Genomic DNA, 26,239 nt, shown 5'->3' with positions numbered 1-26,239 from the left:
TTTAATCTAATTCGGGATTCAACTTACACTGCACAGTGACCCCATGATGGCCCATACTTCAAATTGTTGATACTAATAGGCAGGAAGACCGACCAGCTAAAAACCAATTAAAAAATTAAAAAAGCAACAGTAATTCTTTTCTTCACACAACCTTACTCTACTATACCTACAAGCAAATAAGTGGAACCAAAACTACAGTAATTCTTTCTTCACAACCTTAACTAAAGTTGCAAGCAGATTCTAAAATAAACTAAACCAAAATGCAAATGATCCTGGGGCTGGCTGCTTGCAGAAGTTCTCGCACTGAACCTCATGAAGTGTACTATGGCCCATTTTATGTCCCCTCAAATCCTAATCACTACATTAAAGTCTGGCTCTCCAATTATTTTTCCTGCAACTACAAACAGCATCAGCAAAATGTGCCCAAAATTAATAAATCAGGAGAAAAACAGCCAATGAAGCTTTTACAACGTGCATTTCAACTTGTTAATAGCAAAATTTTCAATAATTATAATAATCAATTTAATGCATCCAATTTATCTGCAAATAAAGATAATAACAAGTGAACTGAAATTAGATATCACAAATAGTCATGAAATCCCTTGAATTGAAAGGTAAAAGCTGTACAAAAAGAAGCAAAGGAGAAGATCAGTTACATAGATATACACAGAGAAACCAGCAGAAGAACTCAAAGTTGAGAAGCAAAACCCTACTCAACTCCACTAATTTCATGTAATTACTACAGTAACTGCTCGATCCAGCAACTAGGTTTGTCTGGAAGATTCCAGGTTGGATTTTGTTTAATTTCAGAGTTTAGTAGACTCATCTGAATTAAGTGAGATTCAAAGGTGAGCACTTCAGTGCACTCTTTCTTATTGGCTCTGAATTTTTTTAATAAGAATCTCTAAGTTGGAAGAGGCAATCAAGTTTATGAAATTATCTATCTTGAAGGTTATTGAATATGCCTCTTAGAATGCTTTATACTTATTATGTTCCTGCTATTTACAGCCAAGTTACTGATAGATTCAAAGTTTTATTCTACAGGTCTTTGTTGCACAAGAAGAACGGTGCATGAATCGAGTTTGGGTATCAAGCACTCCAAATTGGATGGCAGTTTACATGCCTTGCACAAGTGGATTTTTCACAGACAGGAATAAAGTTATTGTCAAAGTCCTCAAAACATCAAAGGATGACAAATGGTGTTCGGGAAGAAAAGTGATTACTGTTTACTTTTTTGCAATTACAGTCCCTGTCGTGTTTCTGTTTTATGCTCTAGGTGTAGAGTCAGATTTTGAGATGATGGAAATGATAGGAATTGAATTCAGTGACTGTGAGGCAAGAGAATTGTTGTTGTCATCAATTTATAATGCAGAGGCAGAGTTAAAATGTTTTCGAAGAAAAGATAAAGTTTGGGCCTATATTAACGACCAACTCAAGAATTGCAAATTTCCAAAAAATCAAGATGCTGAAGAGGCTCTTAAGGCATATCTTTTTCCACATATATTAGGATATAAACAAAAAGCAATGTTTTTAGGATACATGGTCAATCGCCTTTTATCAACTTATTCTGGTCAGAGACATGTAGAATGTAAAGATGACTACAAGAACAAAAGGCTGGAACTAGCAGGTGAGCTACTTGGTCGTGAACTACACGGATTGGTTAGACATTTTCGGAATAGATTAGCCAAAGGAATTCAGAGAGAAATCTCAGGTACGCAATATAATTTATATTTATTTTAATTGGGAATACTCTTTGTATGGGGTACCAATGCATTATAGTTCACTGGTTTCTATGTTTCAAAATGACTAATTTTGGTCATTTCTGGATGCGACCACAATTTATAGTTTTATTTTTCCTTTCTTCTGCAGTGTGTGGGAATATAAAGTCAATGGATATTTATGCTGATGCTTCTATCATCACAAATGGTCTAGCAAGAGCATTTTCTACAGGAAATTGGTCTCATCCTAATAAATTCAATATCAAATGCACAGGTGTTGTGGCAAACCTTAAGTCAACAAATCCATTGCAGAATCTTTCTGAGATGCGTAGATTACGACTTAGGGTTCAATATGCTGCAAAGTTAGGGGATGCAAGATATCCGTAAGTTATTGTGCTCTTTCTTCTTACAGCCTATAGGAAATCAAATAATTAATAAGGTCGTATCTTTTACTTTTTTTGAAGGAAAAAATATATTTGCCACAAACATATTGCTTTATATGAGGTAATGGATGAGATTAGAAAAATATCCTGGATCTCAATTCTATCCCTTCAACAACCAAGTTCTTGGTACTAAGTTGTCTGATAAAATTTAGATGCAAGAATGTCTTTTGTAATGTATAGAGTTCAGTTTATGTGTGTATACTTTTATGTAGTTTACACTTTTTATCTCCTAACTTGCTTACCTAATACAGCTTTCTAGATAGCTAAGATCCTAACTTGCTTACTTAAGATAGATTTATAGTTTAAAGCCATTTGTATTTGTTAAAAATTATATCTAAGAGGGAATGATCTTTTGGCATTTTGGAAAAAGGAAAATAATATATCATAATTCACTTGTAAGAGGCCAGAACAGAAATCAGATAAATTTACATATTGATAAAATTTTCTAATAAAAAAGATAGAAAATGAGGAGTAAGAGAAATAATGACAAAAGATGATGAGCTCTCGTTAATTTAGGAGTTCATCAGTTAAAATCTTAGCACATGGAACAAGTAAAGAGATATGCATATGAACAGTTAAATAGGCTTTGTGTTTAATTTTCCTGTATTTACTATTGTTGTTAGAAACCCCAAATAATAAAATAATGCTTTTCTACAAGTGTGTACGCATGTAAATTAGTCTTGAACAAGTTTGGTCAACTAAATTATTTAAGAATCTTGAGAACAATTTAGACTCAGTATATTTTCACTGTTTGCTGATGTAACTTCAAATCATCAAGGATAGTTTTGATGGTTCCAAGTGTTCATAGATAGATGGCATAACTAGGTAATCCATAAATTGTACAAACTTAATGGGCTCTAACTTGAGTGGACCTGATGGGGAAGGCTTGGTTGCTACATAGACAAGGCATAGGTTCAAATCTGAATGGGGTAGGCATATGTAAACCTTGTTGATCAAAATGCAAGGTAAACATAAAAAAACAATCTTCATGGACTTCTACAACAGTTGTCTCGTACACTAAATTTGGTGTGCCATTTTACAATGCGCTAAAAAAATAACTCTATCGATAAGGCCCATTCACATACAAACGATGAATTTTAATCTTGTCTACTCTTAAAAGTCATCTTATAAGAGAACACATATCATGCAAAAGTAATCCAAATGCAAATTTACAATAAGAAAGCCAATTAATATAACAACTACTTGCAAAGCTTTAGCCTTAGGATATGTATGCTCTAGATCTACAAGTTGACATTAGTCCCATAAAAACCTATACAAAAACTCAATTATTTTGAATCTTTCTGGTCAACCTGATGAAACCCAAATTTTTGCAGCATTTGGGGGCTCCATTTGTGAATGATATTAATTGAAGGAAGTAAGGGCATGGATGTTAGAGATTTTTCAGAACAATATATGTTAAACATTATCATTGATGTAAAAAGGTTTCATTCCCATATGGACATGGATAGTATTGATTGAAGGAGTCAATTAAAATATATTTGAGTGGATATTTGCTTTGATTATATACGTAAGTATGAAGCAGCAATGTATCCTTTGGTGAAGATATTTTCATATCCCTGCTCTATCCTACATAGGAGAATGTTAGAGATAGAATCAAAGATTATTCAAGGCAGAAAAATATGGTAGCCAGCATACATCAATTTAACTCAAATATGTCAACCTATTGAGAGAAGGCGTAAACACAGGTAAGATATGTATAAGGCAGCAATAAAACTGAAAGATAGTGCAGAACATATGTATAAGAAGGATGCAGACAATTAATTGAAACTTAATATACATATGACTCCATTGACGCAACAGATCTACAGAGTGCCATTTCTGAAAGTTGCCATTAGAAGTGTCCAGTTGCTGATGATTATATTGATGACTTTGTGCTGGTGACAGAGAGAATGGTTAAATAAAGATGACAGACATTCAAGAATATCGGCAGTAGACTTTTCAAAACTCCACAACAGCAATGAAGGACTGGTGTATTCTGAAAATAGCAAAGTCTCTAGCGATATGACAATGGTGACTTCTGGAGAGAATTCAGTCAACAACAGAAGTCTGGATTGATTGGGCTAGATCATATGCAATTCAGCACCAGTAGTGTTAGATGCCAGTTCAGAAGAATAGGTGTCACTATTTGCTGATTTGAGTAATTGCACCCATTCTCATATGTTCCAGTACAACATGATTTAAAAGTGAAATCTGAATGTAGATATTTTAAGATGTCAAGCCTGTAAAGGCTATTGTTATTGCCATGAAGTCAGATGTTTCCGTGAATTCTGAAGATAAAAATCAAGAACAACGGTGTACAAGATAATTACACAAAAAAGAGCCACTGGGAGTAATTCAAGCATTCAAATGAAGTGAAGTATGCATAAGAACAATTAATGGTCAAAGTAAAACCAAATAGGGTTTATTTCTTCATAGACGCAACATATTGTAAATACGGCAACGAACAGATTTTTTCAAAGAATATTAGAAGAGGTGTTAAGATAAAATAGACTCATCGTGAATGTCCAGCCAACAAGTATCAACTCTTGAAGCCCAAATATTATTAGGAGAATGCTCATTGGAATAATGGAGTTCTCAATTTCCACGTCTGAGCATGAACAATATGTTTATGACTCAATCATTCTCTAATAAATTTATTTCTAATTGGTTTTTTGTTATTGCTGCAGGCATATGGAGAAATACCATCTTAGAAGCATCCACGGCTAAATAGGAAAGGATTTGAGACTTCAAAAAGTTTGTACTCAACAATGACCTTAGCATTCAGGAAAATTTGCGGTAGAAGAACCTCTGTGGACATAAAATGATCACCATGCGAACACCATGAGAGCACATACCCACGTGATTTTTTCTTGAATATGCGTGACAGATGGAAGGATAGAGTCCAACGCAGGGAATTTGAAGAAGTTTGGAGATATATAGTGGAAGAATTGAAGTGTATAGGTGTGGAAAGAAATGTTCGAGCCTAGTATGGCCTCTATTTAAAAATATAACACACAAAACTATAGAACTCTTGGTCATATTTAATTAGGATTATATTAGGGTTAAAAGTTTGGTTATTTGTTATAGAAGGGTGCAATGTTTGAAAAGAAACCGACAACTTTTGCTTGTCTTTAAATATATAATGTAAAATCAAACAATATACAATTCATTTTCATATACGATTTTTACAAATTTTACATATTCAATATACATGTGCATTTGATGTATTATTCTCTATTTGCAAAGAAATGTATTTTGAACTAAGCTCGTGGATTCTGGATTATTGAATAAATTCTTATGCAATTCGGGAGTCAAACTGCATTGGATGGATCATCCATAAGACGTGTCTCCAGTACAATTTTATTTCTGGCATGATCAGCAAGAGATACTTATTTTATTTTATTTGCATGAAGCTTTAGAGTTAAAATATGATATAGTTTCATCCTTTATAATTATTATTTTTAATTTTATAAATAATTTATATGATAGATAAGTGGATAGGATCAATTATAGCATTTTAAAATTGAACATCATAGATTTTGAGAAATATTTAATTGTTTTTAAATTTGTCTAGTTTGTCTCCGAACCACAGGAGTTAAAATACATTCTAGACTATTTTAAAATTACATTCATATATTTGATCCGTCGCATCTTGATTACTAAATTGTTCATAATTGATGTGCGTAGAATTTTATAAAGTTGTATGTTTTCAATTTATAATACTAAGTCTATTGCCCTATGGCACTGATCTTTATATTTTTCATAATACATAATCCATATATTGGCAATTATTTCATATCTTATCTTTGAAGAATTAATATATTCATTTTTTGCTGTCATTTATAATAATAATAATTTATTTAAAAACATCTTCATATTCATACATTTATTTATTATTCCAAATTCATAATTTGCAAGTTTAATTTTTTTTCTAAATATCTTGCCATTTTGGAAAACTTCCGTTGCATTTGTATTCTAACTGATTTGCTATAAACATCTTGGATTTAAGTGATTTATTCAGGATCGAGTACACCTACCTTGACCTTGCAGAGCCAAAAACGTAGGGAACTCGAATTTCATTGTTCAGTTCCATCAAGTTGGCCATAATCAGTTGGATATCCCAGCATTGAGTTGGCAAGGCTCGTACGATTCCAATCTGTGGTTTTGGGAACCAACACACCCATGGGTCCCATCATTATAGATACAAGCATCTAATAATACGTGATATAATCCTTTATGTATTGAAAGAATTTAATATTTGTATCAATTAGGTATTTTGTTTCAAAATAAATTGAGACCATGGGGGTATCTTCCTTTCTATTTAAAGAGATGTAAAACATTTCAAATGTTTTCAATTACATACCTTGCCATAAATATGCCAAGAATGAGGTTTATACAACCCTGCAATAGAATAGCTGAGATAATCTAAAAACTAAAAGACTATATTATGATATATTAAAAAAGAGAGAAATTATTGTCCCTAGAATTAGTGGCTTCCTTAAGTTGCTAGGTCATCTTCCAAGCTGTCATTGATTATCCTTGTAAAACTTCCAACACCATCAAATACCACCAACCCTATGACTTGCAATAAGAACGTTAATCCTTTGGTTATCTTCCTTCACCTCCATAGGTTCATATAACATTTCTTTTTTGTGATTAAAGGATACAACTATACCTCTTGTTGACTATTTACAAGATTAGTTGCATCCACTAGGATAGGAGGTCCCATGCCAATTCTTTCCATCTTCTCTAGTGTTTCATTTAGGCCGTTCAGATTTTGCTATTTGATGATAGAAGTTGCTAATTTTTTAATAATATCCCTGTCCACCTCTAAGTCCAATGGCATGGTGACAAACATGGAGGGCGGATTTGTATTTCCTTTGCAATAGTGATTAGTCAATATGAATTCTAACCCAAAATCCATGCAACATAAAGAATACAACTAAGGGCTTTGGAAACTCATTCCAACCTCTTCTTCATCAGCTTTTCTAAAAAGGAAATCTGTATTTTCCCACACTAGAATCGAATAGGCATATCCCTATTGAGAATTTTAAATAGTGAGAAAATTGTATTTTCCAAAAAACCAAATACCTTAGAGAGTTCCTTGGAATTGGAATCATAATAAAGTGTGTAGAAACCATTACACTCAAAGTAGAGGAGATGAAGATACTATAGCAATGAATGCTTAAATATTCATCATAAAAAAATCTCCTTATATAACAGATAACATATACCACTGCATTCAATAACTATTCACAATTCCTGTCTAATGTTCTGATACTTGTCACCGATGAATTTCCTCTCAATAATTATTTTTTCCCTACAATTTATGGCCAAGTTAGCAAGTTCATCATCATCGACATTGATCTCCCGCAACAAGTGGTTGATTATATATTTATTGAGTTCATCCAATAAAGCCCTACCATGAGAAATAAGATTGTTGATCCTCCAACAATGAGACGGATTAACCCTTATGGCATTCATTATAACAAACAAGTCTCTTATGATATATATCTTCTTTAGGCCAAATATAATACCTAATTGTAGACCAAGGATTGAATTCTAGATTTTTGCCTCATTGTAAGTGCCATTCTTGAGATTCTTTGAAGTCAAGAAGGCCACATCTCCATTCAATCCTTGAAAGTGCATCATGTTGATGGGGGGTTTTGTACACAACCAAAACATAATAGAATGCATGTAGTGGATTCTACTCTCTCTTGAATAATGAAGTTCAGTTGCTATTAAAATGAATCAAATGAGACAACCTCAAGGTTCCCTAGTGTCAAGAATTGATTATGTGTGGATAGACTCAGTGGAAAATGATCTCTTGCTAGCGACACAAAGGGACTTACATGATTGTTCTTGGGCAGTGAACGCAATCTTTTTTCACTTCAAGATTATGCTTACTAAACTCTTTCAAGAAAAGAAATAGAAAAAGTAAACAGGCTTAAGAAAGATTACTCCTAATTAAAAGCAATGATATTTGACACTACAACTCACAAACCAGGGTCTGCTTTGCTAAGTTTACACAATAATGCACAACTGGTGCTATCTTTCAAGGTTATGTGGACAATTTTCAGATTAGTAAGCATCTACCATACCCAAAAAATTAGTAGAATTACTCATTTTCATTAGTAGGTTCAGGCCAACCCTGGATTGTAACTTACATTAGCAAGCGAGAGACGGTATGAACATAGAAATTTTAGCACTTTCAAACAAATTCTTTTTGACAAGTTTAACTGAATCTGAATTGAAATAAACTATGGAGAAGGTGGAATCATGCAACTCACAAAAAAACAGAGTTTTCACCAAATCAATCACAAATCTGCATTCATTTTGCCATAATCAAAGCAATAATTATTGAATTTCTTCTTACAAAATGAGGAGAGGCATAGGCCTTTTATAGTTTTCACATTTTAGATCAATGACCAGAATTAAATCTCCTCAAGGGCCAATATTTGTCTTCTAGGAACCTCCCAGGATTACAAATATTACTAACTACCTACTCACACTGAAACACAAAATAGTTCTACCTATTCTTACTACAGGACAAAACTGACACAAGTCCCAAGGTGTCACATCAAAAGGAGTAAATAACTATTATTTGACACTAGGATATTACCTTATGTTTTTCAAACAATGTTATTTCTTTACAAGGAATAATATTTTATTCCTGAAGAGTAAAATCTGGCCCCTTGTCTCCTCCAACAGCTCTCTTTGATCACATATTCTATGAATCTTCGTATAGTCTGCTCCCATTTTTAGGATCCAAAATGTTATGAATAAGGTATTATGCCTTTGTATGTTCCTATTCTCCTCTCCACAAAGTGACATGGTGTGCAAACTCCTATCTATGATACCTCTTAACACATATCTCATGCCCCGATACTCAAACCTCATCTCCATTGAATGCAAGATGAGAGTAAACTTCTCAATATCCCATGACCACTGCATACTTGAGACAATGTTTGTTTCCCCCAAGTTAACTACATAAAAATATGAATTTAACTTTTAGTCACCAAGAGTTCATGAGAGATGGCGTATGCACCTAGTATAGATAAGAGTGCACCCATCTGCCGCCCTTACATGGAAATCAACAAATTCTTCTACTTGTAGACTACGTTAGCTAGCAAAACCCCCATGTATGAAAATATGTGTGGCCCTAGTCTCTAATGTGGAAATGCACTATTGTCTATCTACCAATCCTCTCACTTTGAAAGTGGAGGGAAGTGATATAGTGGTGAACAATACTACGGGTTCCAAACTCTATAGTGACTCTCCAAGCCTCATCAATATCTGAATCAAGAAGGCGAAGTTTATACTACATTATTATCATAGTATATGTGCATAGAATAGTTTCCCGTACCCCTAAGCCTTAAAGGGAAAGAGTAATCTTTGTCATAAGGATCTTTGCACCAATAGAAAAGTTGCCTCCTCAATGTAATGTCCCCCTTTTTGTTAGTTCCAGAGTTTCAGGGATTAGCCTATTATTGTGATCCTTATAGGCTAATTATTGTGGATAGAGGGTCTTTTGAGGTAGTGGCTTGGCTTGAGCGGGTCTTATCTTCTCCACAATTCAGTAAGCTATAGGTTGGTCTTCATCTGGCTCAGATTGGACTTCGTTTGGGCTTAGTTTTGTGTACTTACTATTTGTGGTAAGTTGGGTGTCAATATAGATTGACCCTTTCTATTTTTGGAAAGTGCATTTGTTCACATGGAGAAATAATAGGTATGACTCCTATTTTAGAAGACATTTAAATGATGAGTATTTTGGGAGTTATTATACTCTTAGGGCCCGTTTGGTTGCTAGCATAGGAAGAGAAAATTAGAATAGAAAAATGGAATGGGAATGGAATTAAATTTTAATTTTTTTAATTAAAAAAAAGATTGGGAATAGGAATGGCTATTCTAGTTCCAACTATTTTTTGGCATAGACATATGCTCATTTTAGGGGCAAAATTGGAATATGTCTTCCTATTCTTTATTGTGATTGAGCATACCAAACAGCGAATATAATATACCTATTCTAATTTTCTTTTCCTATTCCAGTCCTATTCCAGCAACCAAACAGGCCCTTAGTGTCCAAATTATTATTAATTATTAAATGGCTTATTATAAAGTCATAATTTAACTTTATAATTTCACTTAAGTTGAGAGTTGAGTTATCATTGGAAAGTGCCTTTTATTAATTAGTTAAGCCATGTGAGAGAATCTAAAGGAAGCTTCTAATTAATGTTGTGTGGTGAAGCTTCTTGAGTGAAGTTATATTTTGGCAACAAAAGGGAATTTTGGAGGTTATAAATACTGTAAATACAAGCCCATTTGTTGAGAAAAGCATGCTTGCATATTTATTTGCTTTTTTTGCCTTTGTGGCTTTTCCTGAGTTCTGATTATTGTGCCCTCACTGAAGTATAAAGGTTTGAATTCAGAGTTGTTCCATTAGATCTATAGCTGAAGTATTGCAGATACAAATCTGAGATTTCGTTCTGAGTTGGCATTGGCAATTGTGCTGAGGTATATAATTGGCCATTTCTCCTACTATTTTACTGTAGCTAAGGAGAGTTCTATATTGAAGTATTTCATTGGCATTGGGAAAAATTATTAAATTTGTACCTGCATTTTCTGTTCAAAGGCATTGGCTGAGTATTGAAGTCTACAGGCAGCATTTGGTTAGATAAGTTTCAGATTTGCAGAATTGGGAGGTTGCGATTCATTTGGTTGTGCTAAGATTAGAATTTGAAGAGATTGGCATACATATTGGCATTACATTCCAAGTTGCGTTTGATGAGGAAGCTGGTTAGTTATTGTATATTTCATTTCTAGATTTATTGTGTTTACCTACAACACTGTTGTGTCACGTCCAATAAATGAAATTGTGCTAAGGCATTTAATAAAGTGGGAAGTTGCCCATTAATTGTCTGCCAATGTTCTGATATTAATTTCTAGTCAATTTGTGGATGTATCAAATTATTGAAAGATTGGAGAATCAATTCTCATATTGGTATTATATATAGTTATGTGCATCTCCATCTCCAGTTTATTTGCTTAAGTTTCGAGTTCACTTGCCAAGTGTTTGACGAATTGTCAAACATCTGAATAATTGATGTATTTTTGAGTTATAATAAGCTAGGGTTATTACGGTGTTACCAGAGCTGTTTCTAGCCTATAGGAATTGGGCTCAATTTGATTAGTGCTTTATTTTGGAGATTCAGTTTTCAGCATTATGGATGGTGATAGGAGGTTTGGTATTCATTATACCTGCAAAAGGTGTACTTCTCTGCCTAGTGATGGAGAATCTAACATACAAGATATTGTGTGACAATTGGATATGCTAGTGAATGAGCTGAATCAAAATCACAAATGAATGACCCAACTAATTTCAAAGCACATATGAAGGTAAAGTGGTAGGTGTAGGTTGTACTTTCTTCTTAGGAGCTGAAAGCTTCATGCTCCTAGCCTTTTTGATGGCCACATATAGAAAAGGTGGATCAAATGTCTTAAGCCACCTTCTAATTGGCTCCTACAACCTGTAATGTCCCCTTATCTCTAGTGCTCAGATTTAATGAAGTTTGGCCTATCATTGAACCCTCGCAGGCCAAGGTGTTTTGGAGAGGGTTGTGTGGGAAGTTACATACTATAGCTACAGTCAACCTTTAACCACAAACTTTCTATTTCTATAGACTTCCTACGACTATAAATTTTCTACAGCCATAGGATTCCTATGGCCTATGATATTATTTGCACTTTATATTAATTATATGTTAATATTACTTTAAAGTGCAATAAAATTTTATTATGAAATTAGGTGAATTTCTAGGAAGTGGAACTAAATATTATTTCATTTCTTTAGAAGGAGGTTGACCTCTTTTGGAGAAAAAGAATGAATAGGGAGTAAAGCCCCATTGTTGGATATCGAACGTGTTGCCATCTTCTTTGCTTGATAACTCGTGGAGCCAAGGGCTTCTACAATTTTCTACGTTGGACATTAGGAACGAACACTTCCATTGATTCACATAACTAAGCTGGTGAAAGATTCTTCGAAGGGTTGCAACTATTGAAGAAGACAAATCAATCTTTTCATTGTGCCAAGCTTATGGCCTAGGGCCAGATTTGTGGACAAAGATTGAAGAAATAAGTCTGATATTGATTTCAAATATATTGCAGTAGTGTTGGGATATTTGGGTAATGATTCTAGAAGGGTTTGGAAGTGCCATTGCTACAACATCATCACTCTAGTGCTATTGCTACAATACCACTGCTACAATGACATCTAGATAATTTGGGTGGTTTCTCGGTTCCCATCCACTTATATTTGCATTGTTCTAAGGCTAGATTCAAATACTTGTAGGGCATTTGCAGTGACTTTGTAATCACTTAGAGAAGCATTGTAGTTTGATTTAGTAGCAGAATTTTATGTCAGAAAATTGTCATTTAAAAGGGGTAAGAATTGCATGGCGGCTGTTTGTCCTGATGTCATTGTTGTAGATGGACATTTTCTCATCTTTAACCAATGCTTATACACTTGAAAAAAATACAAAACCATTTGTATCTTCATTGTTAGATGTTTTGAAGTTTTTGCAAGTGTATCTATTGTTACCAATTGAAGTTTGGCATCTAGAAAGAATCAAAATTTAGATCAACAACATATTCCTTGCGTGCGAAGTGTTTGATGAAATGCTCAAGTCAAGAAATCAGAAAATTGAATTTAGAATCACAAGGAGTATTACGGTGTTACTCGAGCTCTAACCCTGCCATCCTAAATAGTTGAAGTTTCATATATAGCCACTTAAACGAGGTCATCATAGGTACTACACTCATAGGAGAGCAAAACAATAGGAAAATCAATTCGAGAATATAGTGTTAGAGAAAATGGGTGATAGGGGAGGAGAAGAACTGCCAAGAAATGAAGAGAGAAATGGTTGAGACGATGAAGAAAGAGAAGCATGAGAGCTTTTTAGACATATGGCAGCATGGTAGAAATAGGTAGCTGAGGCTCTATGAGCACTTACTACAATGATATAACAAATAAACCCACAAGATAGACAAAGCCAAGTGCTAGATGATGATAAGAGTATAGCATGGAGAGCTCCACCCATACCATTGACAGGGAAGGAGAAGAACCACCAAGAAATGAATGAAGAAATAGTGGATATGATGAAGAAAGAGAAGCACGAGAGCTCTTAAGACATATGGCAGCATGATAGGAATAGATAGCTAAGGCTCTATGAGCACTTACTACAATGATATAACAAATGAACCCATAGGACACACAAAGCCAAGTACTAGACGATGACAAGAGTATAGCACAAAGAGCTCCACCTTTACCATTGAAATGCCTGTATGCCCTACCTTTCTAAGGGATGAACTCAAAGATGATAATGTTGAAGAAGAAGGAGAGACAACATTTGTAGACTATCTTATGGAAGTGAATGATGAATGAGAACTCTTGACGCTAGAGGTTAGTGAACGCCTGAGCTTTGACAGATTTCTAAGTCAAAGGAGAGAATTACATGACAAGAGGAGATTGAAGTCTGAGTGGTCAAAAAAAAGATCTGAAGCATGCCACTAGCAAATTCACATTACCTATGTTTGATGGTAGTGGGAAGGTTGCAACTCAATCTTGGGTTCACAAGCTAGAAGTTACTTGAATCTTTGATCCATGGCAAAGGAGGATGCAACAAAATATGCCACTTTACACTTGGGAGGGGTAGGACATGAATGGTGGTATAATGAGATGACAATATTACAACATAACCGCATAACAGTGCTGATGCAAATAATGTCTCATCAAAGGTATCTACATTTCAAGAACATCAATGGACACAATAGTAGATACGCATAACAAGGAGAACTCAAAGGAAATAATGGTCTATTTGAATCCATGGCTATACTAATGCCAAGGTTGAGGTATCAATTCTAAATTCAGTTAGATGATTCAGACAATGACACATGGATCAAGTATAGTGCAGGCAAAGATTAGAAGTTGTGGAAGCTAACCAGTGAGAGAAGAAAGAAATGCATTTGGCCATCATTTAACGAATACACTATAGCAGGTGTGTTAGTACATTCCCATTGAAAAGGAATCATGGACATAATGAGATTAAGCAGTTGAGTTTCTTAAAAAAGGACAACAAAATATACATGTTTCATTGTGTTATATGCTGCAGTCAAAGAAAGATATATTGTAATCTCAAAAAAAAAAAAAAAAAAACACTGCCATAGACATATTGAAGGAGCAGCTAACATTGTATGCTACATTTATGGTGAGACAAAATGTTGAGATATAGGACAGTCATATATGTATTTGAAAGGGTGCGAATAGTTTCAATGCAATATGATTCAGTACATTTTCATATTTCAATAAGGGGGTTTTAAGTAATCAAAGGGCCAAGATATATGAATGTTGGGGATGGATAGATACATGCCAGTCAACTTACATTTTTAGCTGGGTAATATCTAGTCTGATTTTGGAGCTTCTCACAAGTTTTGATGCTAATAATTTTAAAAGGAGTTGGATTTACGCATAGCAGCAGTTACAAAGTTACATATATGTTTGAGAGCACAGAGTTGTGAGGTTGAATGCCCTGGGCAAAGAGTTCTTCCTCAACAAAATTACATTCAACAGACAAGGAATCAAATATTGTTCATTTTTGGAATTAAACATTAGTAGCAATGCAGATTTACGTAGCAAAGCAAGGAAAATGCTTACCATATTCTAAAAAATCTGCGTATTTGAAGCTCAAAAATGCAGAATTGTCCATATTCAAACCACAAAATTTCTTGAAAAGCTTCAAAAAATCGTCCATGAAGTACAATATGGTAGGAAGAAATAAAAAACATCAAAGAAGTGCCCAGAATGCCCAGGTTCAAGCTGCATAAGCTCATAATTTACTCATTCATGGTGGCTAAGAGCAAAACTCCAACAAAGACAACAGAGGTTAAGGGATGAATCTTCGTGAAAGTGCCCATAAATTTTCAGTCTAGAGCTCATAAGATTGCCAAAGAGCTCTCCTTTCTCTCCCACGATTTGGTTGCCACCAAGAAGATGAGTGATCTAATCACCAATTAGTCACAAAATGCAGAGAAAAAGGGTAGAAAATTGCATAGAAAGGCTCTGGTTTTCCTCCCAAAACCCTCATTTTCTTCCAGACAGCGGCTAGGGGAAAAAATGCACAGGATATGGTTTCAAAAGCTTCAACACAAGAGAGAAGACCAAAAACACCCCAACAACTCCAGATCCGAGCCAGAATGTCATCACACAAACTCCAACAAACCCTCCTTGATGGCAGCGGCAATAGAGCTCTATATTTTCTCAAAGTTGCAAATAAAAAATAAGTGCCTTTTGATCAATTTTAGGTTAGTGTGTACCCTAGCAGCTTCTTTGAGGCTTTGTGCATTTTATGGGAATGTTTTTAATATTTCCATATCTTATTATTTTCACATCCTATGGATATCCCTTATAATGCCAAATTTGTCCTTTAATTTTTTGCCAAAAGCATATGTAAAGCCTTAAATTATCCCACTTAGACTATAGAAGGTAAAATAAACATAGTTTATGTTTTACATAACATACGGTTTATTTGTAATCTTAAAGATTATTAAATTAATAATATTTATTAAGTAATATTATCAAAACAATTAATATCTATAATGTTAAATTACAAATATTACATTTTAAGGTTTTAATGTGTTTATTATTTAATAATATTTAATACGTAATTGATAAGTTATTATTTTAATATATGCTAATTAGATCAATAATATTATTAAGTTATTTGAGTCATTACTTAATAAATATTATTAATATAGTTGACATATATTAAAATAATGACTTACGAATTGTGTAATAAATAAATATTAAGTAATAAGAATATTGAATTATTTATAGTTCATTTTTTCAATAAGGTTGCTTTTGATATTTATGAACTTTAAATAACTTAATATTTGTGATTTAAAATAAAAACATTTACTTTACCTTTTAGAGTCAAATTGGGATATTTTCTAGAGTTAATTACGTAAGTTCCAAGGTCATGTTGATTGGATGGGAAGTTAGATGGAGAGTTATTACATTTCAGAGACTTTTGTGAGTCTTTTTGGAGATATGACTACATTTATGAGGAGCCTTTATGATGATATTATTAGGCCATGCCTTTTGAGGCCACTTGTACACTTTTTGAAGACTTTTGAGGGACTCAAAATTGGCCTTCAAGATTGAATTCGACCAAAGAGTGCTTGTTTGCATTTATGATGTAGTTGGGTGTGAAAATGCATAAGTATGAGCTTGAGGCTCATTTTGTAGAGGTTCTAGTTTTTATGTAGAGGCAGTTCTGAAGTGATCTTTGGGTCCTTCATGATATTTTTTGCAGATTACTTTGTAACCAGTTTGACGAGTGTTATTGTGCTACCTTTGGAGTTTGAATAAAGAACAGTTTGGAAACCTTTTCTGTGTTCACTTTGCTGTGTAAGTCACTTATCTGATATTATTTTTTTCAAATCCTTGAGTTAATGTCTCAGTTTTAGCATCTGCAAGTGAACTTTGGAATACTCATATAGGTTGTAAGTTGTGAAATTGTGCTTTATTTCGGGTTGTTAACTCTGAATATCATTCCTGTTAGCATTTTGTTTGAAGCCTATCCTTCTTATAAAGTGATTATATATGAGTTTTGATAACAATATTGTGCAAGTATCAAGCTGTTCTAAGAGAGCCTTCATCGTGCTAGTTTCAGTGAACTTCTCATTTGAATGTTTTGGTGCATCACCTTAAGTTGCAGTCAAATTTACCATTTCAGTATTTAAATCTCATGCAAGAAATCCTTCTTACCCTTTTCCAAATAGGAATTTTACATTCCTGCCTCAATCTTAGGTGAAGTATCATATAGGAACCGGCCTAGAATCTGGAGATTTACATCATTTTTGGGTAACCTGCAGACCCAGATTGTATTTCTATGTTTCTTAGAGTGATTAAGTTTGAGAGCTTAGCGTACAACTTTTGGAGATAACAAGGTTAATACTAGTGTTTAGAGGGCCTTGTTGCGGAGTTATTAGGTTCTCTAGTGGCCAATGGTGAGTTTTTGCTCCGTTTTGGTGGACTTACTATTTATAGTAAATCAACATTTGGTTTTGGTGAGCTCAGATGAATTAGAGGAGTTAAGTGATGCTCTCAGTTTTTATATTTGGCTTCTTGTTTGGGCTCCAAGACTCTTGGAGGGAACATCTATTTTTAGCAAGTCACCCTGTCAAGTTCATTCATCATCTTTTGTCATTAAAGATCACTTATATGTTGTCAGGTTTCATTCCTGATGCTTCTTCAGTCATTTTTGTAAGATAAGTGAATTATACTTATTATTTAATTAAATATGCTAAGGTTGCTATTTGTGCCGGTATTGTATATTGGCCACCTTAGTTTCATGGCTTAGTGAAATTGGGTTGGAAAGTTTTCAATCTTGGGTGCAAGAAACAATGGCCTTGTGTATCAAAATATCATGATATTAATGAAAAGGTCATTTTCGAAGCCAAAGGGAGTTAATAAATTATATTATTCAAATATATGCCTAAGTATAAAGCAAAAAGGATTTAAGTGAAAAGTGTATTCATGAAGCTCTTGGGTGTTTGGTGTGTGGATGAAGCCACACTTCATTTTATGTTATAAAAAGGACTTCCTTATGGAGATTGATCACATTCCTTTTCCATTTAATTTTACTACATTTCATGATTTTTTGAGGGTTTCAACATTGTTTCTTGTGAGGACTAATTCCTCCATCTGCTTTTGCACTTTGAGCCATTAAAATATATGGTGAATTGTGCTCTGATTTTAGAGGTTCAACTCCGTGATAAGGATTGGAAATTTGGTGTTGTATGCCAAATTGTCTATTAATATGCTACTATTCAATCAAGGTTTAGATGCCGTAGTTTAGCTTTCATTTATGTGTGAATCTGTTGTTATTTTGAGAGAGGTTGATAGTTGCAATTAGGCGTTATTGGTTTGCAATTATATTCCCACCCTATGCTACCAGTTTGAGAGAATTATCAGGGGTTGTCATAAGTCATGGAGCTACGACTGCTTGTTTTGGAGCTACACTTGGGCATTGTTTATTTGCATGTTATAAAATTACTTGGGCGACCAATATTGAGAGGTAGTGTGGGAGTTTTCTACAACAACGTTCCTTAGTGGGAAGATGCGATTTGTTTCTGCTAAGAAGCATTTGCATAGGGCTTCTACAACAAGGCTTGGCGTGGAGTTTGGTGAGGTCTGGCTATAATATACATTGGACGCCAACAACAATTTTTTCTTATTTAATCACTTTGCGTAAATATTGACTTTAATAATATACAAGTGTTATAATTGCAAATCAATAAATTTATCCTGGCTTTGTTAGTAGTTCTTTACTAGCTATTTGTTAAAATTTTCATATATTTTGAAAATGCCAAAAAAAAAAAGTTTCTAAAAAACAATTTATAAATTGCAAGAACAGCTGAAACTCTTTAGCATAATTTTAAATTGAGCCAACAAGGCTCATCACAGGAGGGCGGACTATAATCTCCCCTTTTCCCTAGTGTGCTCAGGTTTAACAGAGTTTGACCTTTCATCAGACCCTCGTATGCCAAGGTGTTTAGGAGAGGGTTGGGTGGGCAGTTTCATATTGTAGCCACAGTCTTCTTGCAACCACGAATTTTTGATAGATATAGACTTCCTGCAGCCATAGACTTCATGTAGGCTATGATATTATTTGCACTTTATATTAATTATATTTTACTATTACTTCAAAGTGCAATTAAATATTATAGTAAAAAAGAGGGAATCTTCTAGAAAGTGCAATTAAGTATTATTTTATTTCTCCTAGAAGGAGGCCAACTTCTTGAAGAAAAAGAATAAATAGGGGGGAAAGCCTCATCATTGGATATCAAATGTGTTGCCATCTACTTTGCTTGATAGCTTGTGGAGCTAAGGGCTTTTGGAATTTGCTACATTGGTCATTGGAAATGGACACTCCCATTGATTCACATAACTAAGGTGGTGAAGGATCCTCCGAAGGGTTGTAGCTATTGGAGAAGACATATCAGTCTTTTCATTGTGCCAAGTTTGTGGACTAGGCCTAGATTTGTGGAGAAAGATGGAAGAAATAAGTTTGATATTAATTTCAAATATATCGTTGTAGTATTGGGGTATTTGGGCAATGATTGTGGAATGGTTTGCAAGAATTTCCTACAGGTGAAGGTGGATAGTGTTGTCACTACAGTGTCACTACTATAGGTCATTGCTATAGTGATTTCCAAATAATTTGGGTAGTTTCTAGGTTCCCATCCACTTACATTTTTCATTGTTCTTAGGGTAGATCCGAATACTTGTTGGGCATTTATAGGGACTTCGAAATCAGTTGTAGAAACATTGTAATCCAATTTAATATAAGAATTTTATATGAGCAAGCTATTATTTTAAAGGGGTTAGAACATCATTGAAGTTTGCATGGTAGGTGTTTGTCCTAATGTCATAGTGTTGTAGATGCACATTTTCTCATATTTAACCAATGCTTATAAACTTGGAAAAAATGCAAAAACATTTGCATGTTCATTGTTAGATATTTTGGAGTTTTTGCAAGCCTATCTACTATTATCAATTGAAGTTTGGTATTGTAGAAAGAATCAGAAATTATATCAGCAATATATTCCTTGTGTGCAAAGTGTTTGCTAAAATTCTCAGATCAAGAAATCAAAAATTGAATTCAAAATTGTGAGGAATATTATGTAATGGTGCTATAAATCACATAAGTAGGTGTTTCTCTATCATATTAGGAACCATGACAAAGAGTGTCAAAAACTCACTAATGAAGGATTCCAGATTGTCTATTTGTTTGAGCTAAGAAAGGTCCTAAAAATATGATTTCGGATCCTCCTGGTCAAATCCCTCTATCAACCTATCAACAATTACGTAATCAAATTATGATGAAGGGTGACCATCCCTTGATGCTACTACTTGTGGGCTATACTCTCTAGATTCAAAGTTGCACATTTTTAAGAATCCACCTTTGCATAGGCGTAAGTGCTAGAATTATGTCCACCTTATTGATCCAAGCTCAAGTAGTTACCATCCCACACCTTCAAACATGGAAAGCGTGAGCATACTGGTGGTTTAGATTAACATTCTAATTCTTGTGCCTCTTCTTTGGCATTGGTCTACAGTGCTCTCTACTAGGAATCATATGTCTATCATTAGGTAGGTGATGCCTAACTCTGTCAAGAAATACTTCCTACTCATCATACATAGTCATCATATCATCTACAAAATCTCCTGCTTCCTCATCCTATATACTCCCTACTTCAGATTTGTTCCTCAAGAACATAGATCATATAGGCCTATCATATGTAACTGTAGGAGGTTCTTTAACCCGAGGAGTCCTAACTACACTACCTCACTCATCCCCATCCTAATTATGAGCCCTAGATACAGACAAGTATTGTATCACAGTAGTGAGTTGTTGTAAGACCCGTTTAACCTATTATTGACCTTCTTCCAACCCCCTAAACAACTATCTCACTTCTTTCTCATTATCATGGATTTCCTTTCTGGATGGACTACCACTCCTCCTATCACCCATTGAGTCTATTTGAGTTTCCTATACTTGTTCAACCTTTGGATTTATTCCTCTGCAAGTGCATGACCTCTTATTATCCAACCTTTGTGGTGGCATATGTTTGCCCAATCCTAATAGGATGGTAGGGAAATGCTCTAATACAACTCTAAGAACCTCTAATTGGTTCTAATTTTCTTTTTAGCTTTGAATCATGTAGGTTTTTGGAAAAAAATGTCTTTTTTACAACTTTTTTTTTTTTTTGAATTTTCAACTTTATATATACTTTTTTTGTATTTTCTCTGAAATAATATATTTATAATGCCTGAAACTTGAAATTACAAAATAAAATTGCACTCCTAACTTGATTTTCTCTAAACTCATATGGAAATAACTACAATGTATTAGCCCCAATTGATAATGCTATTATTGTATGTAAAAGAGTCATATCAGCTATTATGTTGTCATTGATGTCAAGCCTTAGTTGGTTAGACATTATGCTAATTCGATAGAGTACCATATCATCTGATTGATGAAGAGGATATTAAGAAAGTATGATGATGATAGAGCTGATAAGTATTGGTATTTAATGGGTACTTGAATGAATTGGACTATGATAGTGTAATGTTGTTTTGATTGTTTTGCAATCATGTAAAGTTTTAATTAAGTTCATGTATTCACCGAGCTACATCAGTTTCACCAAGTGAAAGGACTACAATATTGCCCAAGCTACCAAAGTAATAACTGAGTGCTTGGAAAAGTAAAGATGAAATTCAGTGTTAATTGAGTGATTCTAGTATTAAGTGAGCACAGTGTTGGTGGAGTCAAGTGGTAATGTTCACCAAGTCGCTAGCAAATAGAAAGATGAGATCTAAGGCTGACTTTTGATGAAAACAAAGAATGTTCAAGAAGTTCAAAGGCTAAAGTCATAGTTTGTTACAAGATCTACAGTTGGAAAAATGTAATGAAGATTTGATGAAGGAGATCTAAGCAAGATAATGATGACCACAAAGTTCAATGAAGTTCTATTTTTTGAGTGTCTAAATACAATGAATTTGAGATCTATGGATGTAATTAAGCAGCGAAATCTGGAAGGTGGAAGTTAACTATTTTAAGGAAATGATTGAGACCATTTTTGGTTGCTGGTTGGATGTTGATTAAGTGCAAATTACTATTGAAGAAGAAAGAAGAACAAGTGAACCGAGCATAACAAAGGAAGAAAGATCAATTAGAAAAAGTGCAAGGTGAAAGAGAGAGTGTGAATCAGCTAGACAGAGATAAGAAGGAAGAAGACTGAGTGATTCAGAGATCTGAACAAAGCAAAGGTAATGCTAAACCTAGACAGATCATTTGACTGTTACTTTGTTGCTATTGTAGAAGAGAAATTTTCTTAATCAAGTGGACCTAACAAATCTATGAAATCCTATATGGTAACATCGACTAGTGATGTTTGTAAGTCCTTTAAAATAGGCCACTCTTTAGAAATTTCAAGGAGTGATAAGGTCTAGCTGATCTTTGGTTAAAATCCTCTAAGAAGGTCACACTAAAAATGTGCATGTAAACCTTTTACAAGGTTGTCTCCTAGCAGAGCTCACTTTAGAAGAGCGAATTATTTGGGTTGTCGGCACAAGTGATTTTTCCTTTTATAGATTTTCCACTTTAAAATATTTGTGTTCAATTGTGTAATTGCTTGCATTGCAAAGTTCATTTTATGTTTTATGTTTCATATTGCAACTCATTATAAGCTAAATAGTTGTTTTAATACTCAGTATAGTCATAAATAGTGAGATAAAAGTCTAAAGTAAAATGGTTATAAGTGTAAGATAAAATGTTAAATGTGGTTACCGAGCTTGTAATTAAAAGGTATATTAACTTGAATTAGAGCTGAATTGTTTTTAATGCCTGTGGGATAACTAGATATAACTCATTCACCTGCCCCCCCACCCGTAGTTATCTAACAATTGGTATCAAAGCTGAGTGCTTGAAGGAAAGAAGTTTAAAGGGACTTGAGCTAAAGATCGAAAATGTCGTACAAGATAGAGACACCTAAGATGAATAAGGAGAACTTCTCCCCATGGCAAAACAGAATGAGGTTGCACTTATTTGGAGTTCGAGATCGTGCTCTAAATTGGCTAGACAATGCATAAGTTTCTCTTGTCAGTCCTATGACTGTGGATGAAATGAATTAGAAAAGAGAACATAAAAATATGACGATTGAAATTGCATCTACCCTGAATGATCTGGGATTTGATGATATCAAGAAATGCACAAATGCTAAAGAGATGTCGGACAAGTTTGCACTTGTACATGGTTGAGATGCGAATGTATTGAGACGCAAGTTTGAGAGTCTGAGAGGCAAATATGATGACATGAGAATGAAGGAAGGTGAGAATGCTACACAGTATGTGAACCGAATTAAGGAAGTTGTGAGTGCAATTAGAGTTGTTGGAGGTGTTATAAGTGACAATGAAATTGTAAGCAATGTTCTTAGAACACTCTTACCTATTTATGCTATATAAGTTTCTACAATTTAGGAAGTTAGAACTAAGCTTGGTAATGCTCTTACACTTGATGGTTTAGTTGGATGGTTGATTGCATTTGAATTAAGCAATTATGATAACAATATGCCCACACTCAACAATGCTTTCAAGTCTTCTCTAACTATTGGTAGTTCAAAGAAAGACAATAGTAGTAAAGATGAAAGTGACTTAGAATCAGAAGATGATATAGCTGAGATTGAAGCATTGCTTGCAAGGAGGTTACCTAGAGGCAAAGGTAAATAACCTTTGATATGTTTCAAATGTAATGAAGTGGGACATTTTGCAGCTCGATGCCCTAACAAGTACATGGATGACAAGAAAGACAAAAATGACAAGAAGGATTACAAGTACAAGAAAAACAGAGAGTACAAAGACAAAGGGAAGAAATCATGCTACATTGCTTAGGAAGAGCACACCAAGTCAGACACTGAAGATGAGAAGCATGGAGAAGTGGTGTATGTTGTAGTCAAAGAAGACCCTGATGAGGAAAGGTATGAAGAATGTAAAGCTCTTATTTCACATGTTAGTAAGATGATACTTGGATCATTGATAGTGGATGCTTACATCACAAGATTGGTGACCTTAGTAAGTTTGACAAATTTGAAGAATGGGATGGTGGAACCATTAAGCTAGGGAATGATATTCCATGTTGAGCGAAAGGTAGAGGACCATTGATGCTTAATGATAAAATACAATGTGATGGTGAATATTGGGTGAAAGGACTAACATATTATCTTGTTGAGTGTTGCTTAGTTGAATAATACAAGTCATAAGCTTATATTTCATAATAGGAAAGTTAAAATCTTTGATGATGATGGAAATCTTGTCGGCACTGGTGAACAAACTAAAGGTAATCTATTCTACCTTGATCCTACAGTTGATACTTGCTTGTTTGCAAAAGTTGAAGATGTATAGTTGTGGCACAAAATGTTGTTTCATGTTAACTTTGAGAACATAGTTAAGGTCAATAGAAAGAAAAGATTTTGAGGCTTACTGAATCTGCAAAAACCTGAGAATGCTATGTGCAAAGAATGTCAGCACAGTAAGATGACAAAATCAAGTTTTGCAAGTAAGACACATACTTCTAATGATATCTTGGAACTTGTGCATGCTGATTTGTGTGGACCAATGAGAGTGGGAAGTTATTATGGTGACAAATATTTCATACTATTTGTTGATGACTATTCTAGGATGATGACTGTCATGTTCAAGAAAGTTGAGTCACATGCTTTTGATATGTTCAAATGGTAAAAAGGTAGATTTGAAAAGGAAATAGGTAAACAATTGAAATGTTTAAGATCTAATAGGGATGGCGAGTTTACGTTTGTTGATTTTACTAACTTCTATTATGAGAATGGAATTAATAGACAGTTAATCTGCCTCAAGGACACCACAACAGATTGAAGTTTATGGAAGAAGAAATAGGTCTATTGTTGATTTTGAAGGACGCTAATGATTTAAAAAGGGATTGTTGAAATGTTTTGGAGAGAAGTAGTTAGTATTGTGGTCTATACTTTCAATCAAGTTCAACTGAAGAAAGGAACAAACAAGATACCTTATGAACTTTGGTATGGTCATACACCTAATGTGAGCTATTTCAAAGTATTTGGAAGTAGATGCTACATTTATGAAGATGCAAGAAATGGTAAATTTGATTTTAAAGGTGATGAAGGTATTTTCCTTGGTTATTCCTCTTAAGAACAAAACTTATAAATGTTTGAACAAAACTACTAACACAATGATTGAAAGTGCGAATGTGAGAATTGATGAGTTTGGAGAAATGAATAATAAGGATAGCATAAATGAACTTGACAATTACAATAACTTTATCTATGTCTATGATGATACACTTGATGTCGTACCCTAGCCACAACATGTAATACCCAAACAACAATATAGTGCTACCAAGTGTCAATAAAATGCTACCGAGAAACAACCTATTCTACAACAACCCGAGTAGAATGAACAACCCCACCTGAGTGGAGATAATGTTGGAGATCAGAGAGCTGAACCTATCCTAGTGAAGTATGTAAGAAGGAACCATTCACCTGAACAAATCATTGGAGATATACGTATTGGAGTCATGACAAGTAGTAAGTTGAACATTGCGTGTTTAATTTTTGAATTTGAACCAAGAACTATGAAAGCTACACTTGACAATGAAGATTGGATAAATGCTATGAATGAAAAGATTGAGAAAAATAACACATGAACACTAGTACCGAGACCAATTGATAAGAATGTGATTGGAACAAAGTGGATCTTTAGAAACAAACTGAATGAAAAATGGCGAAGTTGTGAGGAACAAGGCAAGTCTAGTATGCAAAGGGTATGCTCAAGAAGAGAGAATTGATTATGGTGAGACTTTTTTCCCTATTGCAAGATTGAAAGGAGTTAAAACCTTGTTGGCCTATGCTACTTACAAGAGATTCAAAGTGTATCAAATGGATGTTAAATCTGCATTTTTTAATGGAATACTTGAAGAGGAGGTCTACATAGAACAACCAGAAAGATTTGTTGAACAAATTGAACAATGCATTATATGGATTGAAGAAAACAGCGAAAGCATGGTATGAAAGGTTACATTCATACTTAAAATTGGATTTGCAAGAACTAGTGAAAACAGTAATCTATACTTGAAGAGTGGAGTTGAGAATTTGGAATTGATTGCTGAAATTTTTGTGGGTGATATTATATTTGGCGGTAGTGATTTTCTATGTAAATCATTTTCTGATCAAATGAGTAAAGAGCTTGAAATGTTTATGTTTGGCGAGATCAAAATTTTCATTGGCTTACAAGTTAATCAAACAAAGAATGGTATATTTGTGACTCGGTCTAAGTACATGTTACTAAATTTCTACACATGCTGAATTTTAGTCCTAAACATTAGTATAGCACTGCAAAGGGTTTTATATGATGTACACATTCATTTCAATACCTACATTCAGTTCATGCTTATTGCAGATCATATT

At 34.1% G+C, this 26,239-nt stretch overlaps 1 protein-coding gene across 4 annotated transcripts in view; it reads left to right on the top strand.

Moving 5' to 3' along the window:
- The window catches only part of LOC149569109 (DNA-directed RNA polymerase D subunit 2b-like), a 357,288-nt gene that overhangs the window by 117,243 nt on the left and 213,806 nt on the right, over positions 1 to 26,239 (top strand). For all 4 annotated transcript variants that reach the window (XM_089821896.1, XM_089821895.1, XM_089821899.1 and 1 more), the window contains 2 exons: positions 1,045 to 1,711; positions 1,870 to 2,101. In XM_089821896.1, the coding sequence (XP_089678022.1) occupies positions 1,045 to 1,711; positions 1,870 to 2,101 (899 nt within the window). The remainder of the gene's footprint in view (positions 1 to 1,044; positions 1,712 to 1,869; positions 2,102 to 26,239) is intronic.

Source organism: Cupressus sempervirens, chromosome 3, assembly GCF_028749045.1.
Source record: "Cupressus sempervirens isolate cs-2001-9-10 chromosome 3, ASM2874904v1, whole genome shotgun sequence".
Taxonomy (NCBI): Eukaryota; Viridiplantae; Streptophyta; class Pinopsida; order Cupressales; family Cupressaceae; genus Cupressus; species Cupressus sempervirens.
This window is presented reverse-complemented; position numbering and strand designations above follow the sequence as displayed.